The 12640-nt window shown below is 43.8% G+C and overlaps 1 protein-coding gene across 1 annotated transcript in view; it reads right to left on the bottom strand.

The window, feature by feature from the left end:
- The window catches only part of LOC125722505 (uncharacterized), a 107748-nt gene extending 104246 nt beyond the window's left edge, over nt 1–3502 (bottom strand). The window contains exon 1 of the mRNA XM_048998693.1: nt 3363–3502. Coding sequence (XP_048854650.1) covers nt 3363–3370 — 8 coding nt within the window. The 5' untranslated portion in view covers nt 3371–3502. The remainder of the gene's footprint in view (nt 1–3362) is intronic.
- Nucleotides 3503–12640: the final 9138 nt, after the last annotated feature.

Below are 12640 nucleotides of genomic sequence, written 5' to 3'. Positions count from 1 at the left end.
GTGAAGGGCATGGCACTAACCACCCCCTGCCGACCAACAGCTGGTGTTAGCTTGGCCTCTCCCCAGAGCCCTCAATGTCTATGTGTGATTAAAATTGAGATGTGGGCCCTGGCACCAGAGGTAAGGCTGAATGAACAGACCGCCCTCTGGATGCCATTCTGTGTGCCCACCCCCAACGCCCTAAATGTATGTGTCATGAGAGAGTAAGTAATGAGAGTGTCTACGTTGTAGTGTATGAATGAGGTACAGGTGGTCGCGAGGGGACAGAGGAGGAATACCTACCCTGCATCCCAGCAACGCACCTACACCTCAAAGCCCTACATGTGTGGTGGTGTGATGGAGCGGGAGGAGGGAAGTATTTAGGGATGGGGAGGAAAGGAATGGGGGGGGGCAAAATACCTCCCCCCCCGGAGCCAGCTCCCCCGCTGACCCCCATAAGCACTCCCCGTTCCCCGAAATCCATCCAGGGAGGGGGGCCCAGGCCCATCCAGACCGGGGCCCAAGGCAGCAGCACCACCGGGCCCCACAGAGCCCAAGGCGCCCCACCGGACCCCACTACAAAGGAAAAGCTACCCCCGCCCCAGCATTCAGTCAACTCCCAGACTGCACAAGACAAAAGACATCCAAAGACATTGTACCTCTCTGAAAGGTAGAAACGTTTCACCGCTCGTCCAAGCAGCTTTGCATGTGCAAATGCACAACCCCTCACTCAACAGAGGTAGAGGCATTAGGCACAACTTGTCTCCAATTCAACCTGCGGCCCTCTCATCATTTGCCAAAACAAAAATAATTCCCAAGAAAAAAACAGACCCAATTCACACCTCCACCAGGTGGACCACCCTTAACGACCCACTCTATTGGAGTAGGAGGGACTGGTTACATCTACCTGCAACTCCCCCCCCCCACTTTGTTTCACTCAACCAGCCCCCTTAGACTACTTACCCAGGAGGATAAATATGTGGACACTTACTACCTCCCTCAGTCTGAAGCTGCTTGGATGAGCAGCGAAACGTTTCTAACTTTCAGAGACAAGTCCAGTTGCCACGAGTCAACCACCAGAAAGTATAGTCTAAGGTTGCCTGGTCCTTCTGTTCCTCTGTGGTGAAGGGTACCTTAAGGGTACCTTCACCACATTGCCATTTGCTACTGACACCTTCACATTGCCTGCTTCTAAATCGCCAACGATCAGTTCTTCCAATAATAATTTGTCCACCTTAGTCTCAACAATATCCAAATTTATTGCATTCAGTTGGAATTCACTGTTTATAACTTCTACTGCCACATCCACAATTTCCAATTCAAATGCTTTTTCAAAAGAATTTTCTCTAGTCTCCTCCACTTCAACTTCTCCAATTTGTACTTGCACAATTTCAAAATTAAATTTACTTTGATCTAAATATTCGAGATCAAACTGGCAGAGGTCTACCAGCACAGCTCCTATCTTCAGACTATCTTGATGGTTGTCTACAGGCTTTATGGAGATTGTCCTGTTATTTATCACAAAAGCCTCCAACCCATGTACATCTATCCCCTTATCCCTCCCAAGCTGGCTAGTGGGTGGAGTTACTTGGGAGCACTCCTCTTCATCACCCCAGCAGATGATCTCTTCCCACTTGTCCCAGGCTGCCCAATAAGCATCATCCGTCCAGCTAACTGCCTTGGCAATTCGCCTTCGGGAATGTGACTCAGTGGAACTGTCAGCCTGGTCAGAAGGTGATTCTGCTGGGGAGCACAGCTCTTTCTCATCTCCCCAGTCAATCACCTCTCCCCACTTGTCCCAAGTTGCCCAGTATCTGTCGTCGCTCCAGCAAACAGCTTTCTCTATTCGTCTGATTCTGAATGAGGAAAAACAACATACAGGCAATGCAATGGAGCTGTCAGTCACTCCTGACATGTGGACTACACTTCTGCACTGACCCACACCTTCCCAATCAACAACCGCATTACTGCACAGGCAGAGCTGCTATCTTTGGTCAGCTGGCTGGCGTGAGATTCTCAATTCCAGACAAGTCTGCACATTCATCTCCATATGTGTAACAGTCTTACTACCTTGTAAATAGTCTGGAGTGTTTGCAGACTACCCCAACACTTTTGATGCAGCTAATTTTAGGTTTATAATGGAACAAAACAGATTGACTACAAGACATCTTGAGTGAGGGTTGGCAACCCTGCATATGACACTAACTAACCTGCACATAAAATTTAAATATAATCCAAACAATATACGGAATTTTACACAAACATATTTCAATATACAGTCATACCTCGGCTCACGAACTTAGTTCCTGACCTGAAAAGTGCGTGACCTCAATCAATTTCTCCCATTTCAAATAATGTAAATATGTATTATGTTCAATATGTTTAAACCTCAGAAACGCTGCATTTTCTTCAATTTTTAATATTTTTCTGTGATCAAGAATCCATCCATCCATTTTCCAAACCGCTTATCCTACTGGGTTGCCTATCCCGGAAGCAATGGGCACGAGGCAGGGAAAAATCGAGGATGGGGGGGCCAGCCCATTGCAGGGCACACTCACACACCATTCACTCACACATGCACTCCTACGGGCAATTTAGCAAGTACCCGGAGGAAAGCCCACGACGACATGGGGAGAACGCGACCAAGAATATAGACTTAAATTAAAATAACCTTACTTGTAACAAATAATGCTGTTGGCACGTCGAACTGTCGGTGCAGCGGTAAGAAAATCGGGAGAAGACTAACAATAATAGAGGATTTATACATGGAAAAATAAGTTCACAAAACACGTTATTCACCATGAACTAGGACATATCGCCGACTTTCTCTTTAGGTCACTCTATACATACATATATACACTTCGAGCACGCGCAGTACAACTCAACACCCCCTACCGTACAATCAAATTATGACAGACTGTGCACATATAACTGAGAGCATACATTTACATGCTAACAAATGCTAAATTAAATAAAACATTAAAACTGAGCATACGCTGGTCGCTCGAAAGACGCCAAAACACGGAAAAGAACCACAAAACATCCCCCCAAAAAACTAAACAATCAACATTAAATGACTGAGCAACAGTCAAATGCAGTAATTTCGAAAATATGATTTTTTTTATTATTATACTGGACATTTCTTCGCGTTTCGGGTGGTTCTTTGGGGAGCTTTCATTGGACCCTTTTCGGGACGTTTGTGTGTTCGCGGGCCGAAACACCGTTGGACAACCGGTACAAAACATTTTGGAACATCTGGTTCGTAACCCGATTTATTCGTGATCAGGACTGTTCGTGGGTCGAGGTACCACTGTACATACAAAGACAGATACTAAATAATAAGATAAGTTATACGATAAAATGGGAGCAGAAATGCCACGTACCTTGCCATCTTGGTGCAGAAAAGCAAGTGAAGCCGCGTCTTTCAAATCGGTAGCTTCCCACGTGCGGAGGCATCAAATGTAACCAAGCAACAACATAACTAAATAATAACATCATAATACGTATAGTTGTTATATAATAATGACAGTTTCATAAGTTTTTTATTTACTAATAGAGGTAAATAAGAAAAAAATTGTGTAAGAACTGCAAAGCAAGAATATAGTAGTAAGCATGAATCACACATTCAGCTCTGGATAATATCAGACAATAACTTAAAGACGTGAAATGAACTGCACTCTTGGAGTCTGTCTCTCCCCAAAGCACTATGCACGGTAACTTGTTTAATATGGGAATTATAAAATGACACTTTGGTAACATTTCAAACTGTTGTATCGCGATACATAGCGATCAGTATGTCGAACTGTCACGCCCAGCTCGTACGATCCTCATGTGTGCCACGCCCCCCTGATTATCCACGTGTGCTTCCCCATTATACCCAGCTGTGTCCGATTATTTTCGATTATTATAGTCCATGTCTTGCTTTCGTTCCTGGTCGGTCATTGATGTTAGTTAGTCGATGTTCGTGCTTCGTCCCGTTTTAGTGCTAATAAATCCCAGTTTCCCCGTGTTCTGCCTGCCTGTTTCCTGCCAGTGCGATCGCGCTCGCAACCAGCCCAAAACCTGACACGAACAAGGTTATATATCACACAAGCTTCCCACAAGAACCTGTAATTAGACTAAGCGCGTACCACACTGGGCCCGGCTGCCTTATACGGCAACCGAGCACGATCGCATCCCGCCCCCCTCCCCAGTTCTGCCCCCCTGTTGCACTTACTGGTCCGGACGCGAGCACGTTTTGTCATCAACCTGCAACTTTTTGTGTGAAAGAAACATAAGAAGCAAAGCTGTGTACCACAGTAGGGTAGAATTTATGGTTAATTTCGTGGCTTATTTGGGGCGGTTTTGAGTATGATGACACACACAGATTTGTCAAGTATACAAAGCAGAGGTTTTTATTTATTCGTGCTGCACGTATAGGAAGATCTATACTTTATCAAATATCTCAGGCAGACTGATGCTGCGCGGGATACCGGTGCCAAAAAGGTATTGCGGTACCGCATTTTTGAAAGCTGTTCGGTATTACATTACATTACATTTCTTTAGTACTTGTACTAATTACACTATTTTCGCTTCCGCTAACTATGGGATCATGACGATGGACTCTATATAGCAAAATCACTGCCGAAACTAAGTTATACACTAAGTTAGATCTGCACCCATCATGCTATATAAAATACTAAAACGTCAGCTAGTTAAGTATGATGTCCATAGCTTCACATCAGTGATTTGTGTCAGGGATATACATTGACGTCATCAAAGTTTGATGTTTGAATAATAAATAGATAATAAAGCATAATGTGCTGCGTGGGAAGTGTTTTATATGTGATCAGGTCATCAGAGCTGTATTATGGGATGTCACCAAGACAGGTAATGCTAATACTTAAAAGTAAATAGCATAATCATACAATGATAAGAAAGAGAATAAGGCAAAAACATTTCTTGAAATTTGGCCTGAGGGTGGCGCTAGAGTGATGGATGGATTGAACCCAAATTTGGTATGAATAGTTGGAACTGACCTCTATCGATGTGCCAAATTTCAATAAAGTTGCCAATCAGCTCTATGGGCTGCCATAGACTCCCATGGCAAAAAGCATAATAATAGTGAAAACTACTAAAAACTATAGGCATCCTAATAATAATAGACTGTCATCTCTAAATTGCCCACAGTGTGTGAGTGAGTGCATTCCCTGCAATGGACTGGCATCCCATCCAAAAGTATACCATTGTGTCCTATGCTACCTGGGATAAGCTCCAGGCCCTCGTCTCCAGGATATGCAGTACGAGGATGGATGAATAATAATCATGTTTATTTCAATTTCAATTATTGGCAAATATAAACATGTACCAAGGATAATAGCAATAAATACAGTATGCCAAAATAAATGCTAGAGGAGAATCCTGCAATTCCTGCCCCAGTCCTGGGTCTGGGGAGTTTATTCTCACTGAGATTGCATAGGATTCCTCTGGCTGCTGTTTTTCTCCCATACATGTGAAGTGCTACTTCTTCATTGCCCACATGTGAGCCAGTATGTGAGCCCTGATCCGGGCTACCATCCCGCCCAAGGCATTTCCTCTGTATGCTGCTTCCTGCAGCCCTGCAGTGGATAAAAGGAAAGGACAATGGTTTGTTGATTTATAGCACATATATTATTATATTTTATATTGTTCAAATATACATTACTCAGTAATAACTCAGTAACTACTCAAGTACAAATGATGAACAAATACAGTAACTGTTATGATTAAGAATGAACGAACGTGGGATCAGTATATAACTAATGCTTTCTGGTTAATTAATGAATTAAGTAAGAGTGTACTACTTCAGGGGCGGCATGGTGGTGCTCTCATGCCCGGCTCGTACGATCCTCGTGTGTGCCACGCCCCCTGATTACCCACGTGTGCTTCCCTGATCTTGCCCAGCTGTGTCCACTTATTTTCGCCCAATCTCATCTATTTCAGTCCATATCTTGCCTTAATTTCTGGTCTGTCATTGATGTTAGTTAGTCTTAGTGCTGTCTGCTCCGTCCCGATCCCGAATAAATCCTCGTTTTCCCCGTACTCCGCCTGCTTCCTGCCCGCTTGTCAGACTGTGCGCACTACCCGCTTTAACCAGCGAACTCTGACAGGTGCACTGGTTAGCACTGTTGCCTCACACCTCTGGGACCCGGGTTCGAGTCTCCGCCTGGGTCACATGTGTGTGGAGTTTGCATGTTCTCCCCATGTCATCGTGCGGTTTCCCCCCACAGTCCAAAAAACATGCTGAGGCTAACTGGAGTTGCTAAATTGCCCGTAGGTGTGTGTGTGAGAGTGAATGGTGTGTGTGTGCCCTGCGACAGGCTGGCCCCTCATCCTGGGTTGTTCCCTGCCTTGTGCACATTGCTTCCGGGATAGGCTCCGGACCCCCCGCGACCCAGTAGGATAAGCGGTCTGGAACATAGATGGATGGATATACTACGACATTATTTGTGCCCCCTCAAGTAAAGTGTTGCTCCTAACTCATCTGGTCTTTTTATATGTTGTTAAAACATACTGAATTAATCCCTGCAAGAAATTCTTTGAGGGGGTTAGAGAGAAAATGCAGGAGACTGAATCCAGGACCTCAGCTATATCTTTTTTAAGTGTTTACGTGTAAACAGTCAAGACTTAACTATATGGGCTCATACTAAAATTAAAAATTCATGGCAAAGTGTTACTCCATTTTCAACAATATGAGCAGAGTATGCACAACCTTTTTATGTGAGACACAGCTATATGCACTATATATTTGTGCTTCCCCTAGACTTCCTGAGACCTTAAATAGTGTGACATTTGCAATAGCGAAAGCCTTCGTTTTAAAGATGACTTTTCATGTTTTCACTTGAAATCATGTGGAAAAATCACATCTCCACCCACAAAGCTCTTTCATATTTCCTGAGAGCCTGCTCCAGTGGGCTCTTGGGCAGGCAATGTTGTATGTAACAGACCAATAAAGGAGGATCACTGTTTGAGGGTACTATTATAGCACTTGATTTATATTACTTATTATCCTCAGTCTTGATAGAATGGTAGACTTCATTGATAAGGACCTACAGTGGTCTGTCAGTAAACCTACAGCTTGGACCAATACTTTAATTTCAGATCAGGTCAGGTCAGGTTGGGGAGATTGCACTGGAATAGGGTATTAGGGACCCTGCGAGCTGCATCAACCTCAGGGAATCATGCCACATGGTCATAGTGCTGTACCTGACACTTACAATGCAGGTAACCTGACTCATGCGGGACTCCCTGAGCAACCACTCATTTGACATGAAGTCAAACCAGTGGTACCCAAGGATTCTCCGAAGAGACACAGTACCAAAGGAGTCCAGTCTTCATTTCTGGTCACTGGATAACGTCCATGTCTAGCAGCCACACAGCAAAATAAGGAGCACCAGGAGTCTAAAGACCTTCACAGTCTTACAAAAATATCAGGAGTGCCACAGACCCCATTCCAGCGACTACATGACCCCCATGCTCTCCCAATCCATCTACTGACATGATAGGAAGAGGCACGAGAGACATGAATGTCACTGCTGAGGTAAGTGATCCCCTCAAGGTTGACATTCTCTCTTTTTCTGAACTACATTTCACTGTAAACAGTACATCTACTGTAGATTCCCATTCATATTCCATTACTGCTTCTCCAGTACAGGGAACTGCTGTGCTGGGAGCTTACAACAGGACCCAAGGTACCCAGAGTAGTATACACACAGTCACAGTTCACACAGTCTGTTGATGGAAACTAGTGAACACAGAAAACTTGCAACATCATACTGATTTTTTGTCAGGGTCAGAACTGAACTCACAGCTCCGTAATTGTGGGGCCATGGTGTTACTCACTGAGCAAAACAAGCTCATGTCTGGATGTCTGCAAAGACCCCTATGAAGAGAAACAGAGAGGACCCTGTAACTTTGCCTGGATCAGGGTTAACAGGGTCCTGCCCAGGGGCGATTTTAGCCCATTTTTGGGGCTGCTTCAGCACCCCCAAAATGAATAAAAGCACCCCCAAGGATTTCTAAAGATTTCTAACTTTTTTTGACAGTTCATGCTGTTTATGTGAGACAGTATTAAAATATGAAAAAGCATTCAGATGTAATATTTTAATAACTAGTATAGATACCCCCCCCCCAGCCCCGAAAAATGGTTCGTTCCAGCTTCAGTCTCCGCTACTCTGACTGGCTCCAGCGCTCCTGCCAGAGCAATGGTGGCTGAGACCCATTGCAGCAGTGGTGTGAGTACTTGGCTTAAAACAGGACATGTTAGCTGCATTTAACCTTCAGTAACTCTTTCTTTATATAGTTAGGTAGTAGGAGTCTGACCATGTCTCATATTAGCTGAAAAACATTACCCTCACAGGTAAACTGCAGTGTTGAAAACACGTTTTCTGACGATGTTTGCTACTCTACAATCCGCCCTACTCTGTAGGAAAATCAGCAACATTTTGACCGTCCTGTTGCTCCCATTGAAATTTATATAGCCTAAATCTAAAAACTTAAATTGCCAACCATTTTACAAGTCCTCTTTGAAATGGAACGAGAGAAACTGGTTATTTTTTCATGTTCCGAATATTAAACCTAAGATAGCTAACTGACTGGATGCCCATTAACTTTATAACTTCTGGTGTGTGTGTGTGTGTGTGTGTGTGTGTGTGTGTGTGTGAACTGATAGCAGGCTCATGATGGTCATTGACAAGAAAGGGCATTAAACTTGGCAAAAGGGACCGCAAAGAATGGCAGATTGTTATTCTTTATATAAATTCAATAACTAACTAAGTCTTCTTTTATTATTGCTTCTCTTAAAAGAAAAGAGAGAAAAATCCATCAGTTTCTTTTGTTTTCGTTTGTGACTAATTTTCTCTAAAAAAGAATTTACTTTTAGCAAGACAAAACTTCTGAATTCATTTTCTCAGTCTGTCAGTTTGCACGCACACACACACACACACACACACACACACACGCACACACACACACACACACACAGTCAAATGCATTCATAAATGTGTATATATAGCCAGGAGTGGTACTTTCACCACAAAATGTCACCTATGTGCACTGTCTTCGAGTAGTGAACCAGTTTTCAATACAATGGTTAAAAAGGCTCAAATCTTCAGTGCCTCGTTGTGCCATCTCTACCAGTGTTTTTTTTTTCAACTGGGAAAATACAAGTTGTATGCTGGCCTTAGAAGCACAACTTAAAAGAATAGCTGCCATGCTTCTGCCTAGCATGGCAGAGGGAGTAAAATGGTATGGGACTGCATTGGTGCTGGTAAGGTGGGTGATTTACACAGAGTACAAGGTGCAATGAACCAGCAAGGTTACCGCTCTGTTTTACAACTCATGCCACCCCCTGTGGTCAGCACTTCTATCAAGCAGCAAGGCTGATTCAAAGCACACTGGTGAAAGATGAGGAATCCAGAGAACTGTCCTGCTTGACTGGCCTACAGAATCATCATATCTCCAGCCTATCAAGCTCATGTGAGACCAGCTTCACCGTGAGGTCAGAGAACATACCAAGCCAGTCCCACCTCTGGGAATAGCAGGATTGAAATTTCCCCTAATATTGTCATAAACGGACAGCTCTAATGGCAAAGGACTGCAAAGCTGTAATTGCTGCAAATATAGTTTTCATACAGTTTGATTAATTGAAAATGAAGATGAAACTTATTGCAATATTTATTATATCACAAAGCAGAAGGCAGCAGGGAAAAGTAAAAAAAGAATCACCCCAGATGGGACTTAAAACCACGATATCCAGCTCAGAAAGTCAGGGCCGTGGGCGTTTGGCCAGTGGGGCAACCGGCAGACCTGAGCTTATGACCGGGACACTTGACTCACAATGGAAGCTCAGCAAATTATAAGCAAGCCTGCAAAAGTGACATGAATGGATCTGTGTAATCTATGGTAAAATGCATCTTGGGGCCGAGACATTAACACTCACAGTCCATGAGAAGATGACATCCATCACTGGATCTCAGTCAAATGCGCTCATCGAGTTTCCGCTATGCCTTTGGCATTTAATGTTTGTACTTAGCTATAGAGTGGCAGGAACACAAATGAATGGGAAGTTTTAAAAAAAAAATGCATTACAGCAATACGTCACACATGACTATGTAAGGGAATAGATGAAACCCTGCATACATCACTATAGCAGTGCAATTCAGTACGAAGTGCACTGACATGATTCATATGATTTCTGGTTTGTTTGGAAAATTTAGGTCCACCATAAGCTATGTGTTTTATTTATGATGCACATTGATGACACTATTTGGCTGACACAATATCAGACTGAACTTATTTTATAATTTTAAAGGTTTAAATACAATTCTGGGTGTTGGACATCCTGTTAGCCTTAGAAATCTATAATGCTCCCCCTCAAGAGAGAGTAAACGACTGCAGGGCATTACAAAGGTCCAGAATGGATTTTTCATTTACAGATGTCTTCTCTGGCTGTCGTGACCAGTATCTCACTCCGGACCAGTGGTGGATCTCGTACTCAGGCACAGAGAATGGGTCCTTCCGCCCCGTGGATCTCCTCATCCCCTCAGCCACTGATTCCCTCCAAGCTGATGGGGTAACTATGGTTGGCAGAAGTGGGGTTTGCTGTTCACTGTCATCCGCTTGACGTTGATGGACCACTTGCTGAGGCTGAGGATGGTGGTCTTTACGTATCCTCACTGTTAGGCCTCTGCACACCCATTTCTTTTGCTGACCTGTTGCACAGAAACATTTCATAGTAAACTGTAACATGATTACAACAATTATTTCAATGTCGTTCAGTCAGTGAGAATCATTTACATAGTAGGGACCAGATAAACAAGAAGGGAGGTAGTGCTGCAGAATATGTAAAAGAAAACTTGCAGGCAAGGGAGCTCACTGATAAAAATATAGCTAGAGAAGCTACAGCGCCCTCCACAATTATTGGCAGCCCTTGTAAATATTTGTGAAAAGGGTTAGAAAAAATGTACATTTTTCTGAAGTAGCTTCATCTCACACTGAAAAAGTTAGAAAAATAATGCAGTCATTGGTATAGAGTGTAAAGAGGAGGGGCTGAGGACACACCCTTGAGGGGGTCCAGTGTTGTTGATCACAGTTGCTGATTTGGCTGTGCCTATCCTTACAATCTGTGGTCTATTGCTGAGGAAATTATGGACCCAACGGATGAGAGATGGGGATATGTTCAATTGAAGAAGCTTCTTGATCATCTGGTGGCGTTGAATGATATTAAAAGCTTAACTGGAGTTAATGAAGAGGACAGTAGCGAAGGTGCCTGGAGATTCAAGGTGTTGGAGAAGGGAGTGGAGGAGACATACTACAGTACCCTCTGTTCCGCTCTTCACCCAGGAGGCAAACTGGTATGAGTCCAGCTGCGGTCTGACAGCTGGCTGGATGATATGGAGTATAATTTTCTTTAGGCATTTCATTATTATCGATGTGAGTGCTACTGGCCGGTAATGATTTAGCTCAGAGGTTTCTTAGCACCCGGGACGATGGTAGAAGTTTTCCGAACTTTAGGAATGATCACCAATCTATATGAGTTTCAGAGGATGGAATGAAGGATGGGAGCTTGTTCTGTGGCGAATAGCTTCAAAACTTTAGCTGGTACACGATCAGGCCCGGAGGCCTTGCCAGCTTTGCATATGCTTAGCTGCTGCCTCACGTCCTCTACAGTAAAGGGGGGGTTTGTAGGATCATCAGAGGGAAGGCCATTGAGCAGCTCCTCACAGACAGCAGAGTAGTCCTGCTTATCGAACATTGTATAGAAGGAGTTTAAGGAGTCAGCAAAAGTTGTAAGATCAGTGCCTATGGGATGAAGGCCATGGTAGGGTATTTGACCAGTGAGTAACCAAAAGGCCTGTTTGGTGTTCATTGTACTGAACTCCTGCTCCAGCCAACCCTTATATTTGAGTTTGGCATTGATTATCTCATTCTTTACTTGTCTACTGAGTGACTGGACAGAAGACCAGTCCTTGCATAGAAATGCTTTGTGTTTTTCCTTCAAGCTGTGCTTAACATGGGAAGTGATACTGGGTCTGTAGGTAGGATATCTCCAGACAGTTCTGGTGGGAATAGTGGAATAAATATAAAACTTGATGTAGTCTGTAATTACAGAAACTTTATGGTTTTGATCACCCTGGAAAATGTCCCAATCTGTACATGCAAGTGAACCTTATAGTCGTTCAATTGCCCCCTCCGACCAGAGGGTGGCCAGGTGCACATGTGGTTTAATGCGCTTCAGTTCTGGTTTGCAGTGAGGTAGCAGGAAGACAACATTGTGGTCAGAGTGGCCAAGTGGAGGATGTACACGCGCGATGAAGGCGTCAGAGATGTTACTGTAACATAAGTCCAGAGTATTAAGCTTCCTAGTGGGAATATCCACATACTGATAAAAAGATGGCAAAACAGCGTTGAGATTATAGTTGTTAAAATCACTCGCAGTAACTCCGGGGCGTCGCGATATCTTGCCGTCATGGAGCTGGCGTCCTCACACACTAGCTCCGCCGCTGCCTTGGTGTTGGCGCTTGATAGAATGTAGACACAGCTAATTACTACAGTAGGGAATTCCCACAGAAGGTAGAAGGGGCGTACAGATAGAATCAGCATCTCTGTCAGGTGTACAAACAATGCGGTGTACTCGTTGACA

This window comes from Brienomyrus brachyistius, unplaced genomic scaffold (genome assembly GCF_023856365.1).
Source record: "Brienomyrus brachyistius isolate T26 unplaced genomic scaffold, BBRACH_0.4 scaffold39, whole genome shotgun sequence".
Classification (NCBI taxonomy): domain Eukaryota; kingdom Metazoa; phylum Chordata; class Actinopteri; order Osteoglossiformes; family Mormyridae; genus Brienomyrus; species Brienomyrus brachyistius.
Note: the sequence above shows the minus strand (reverse complement) of the source record. Positions and strands in the feature narration are given on the sequence as shown.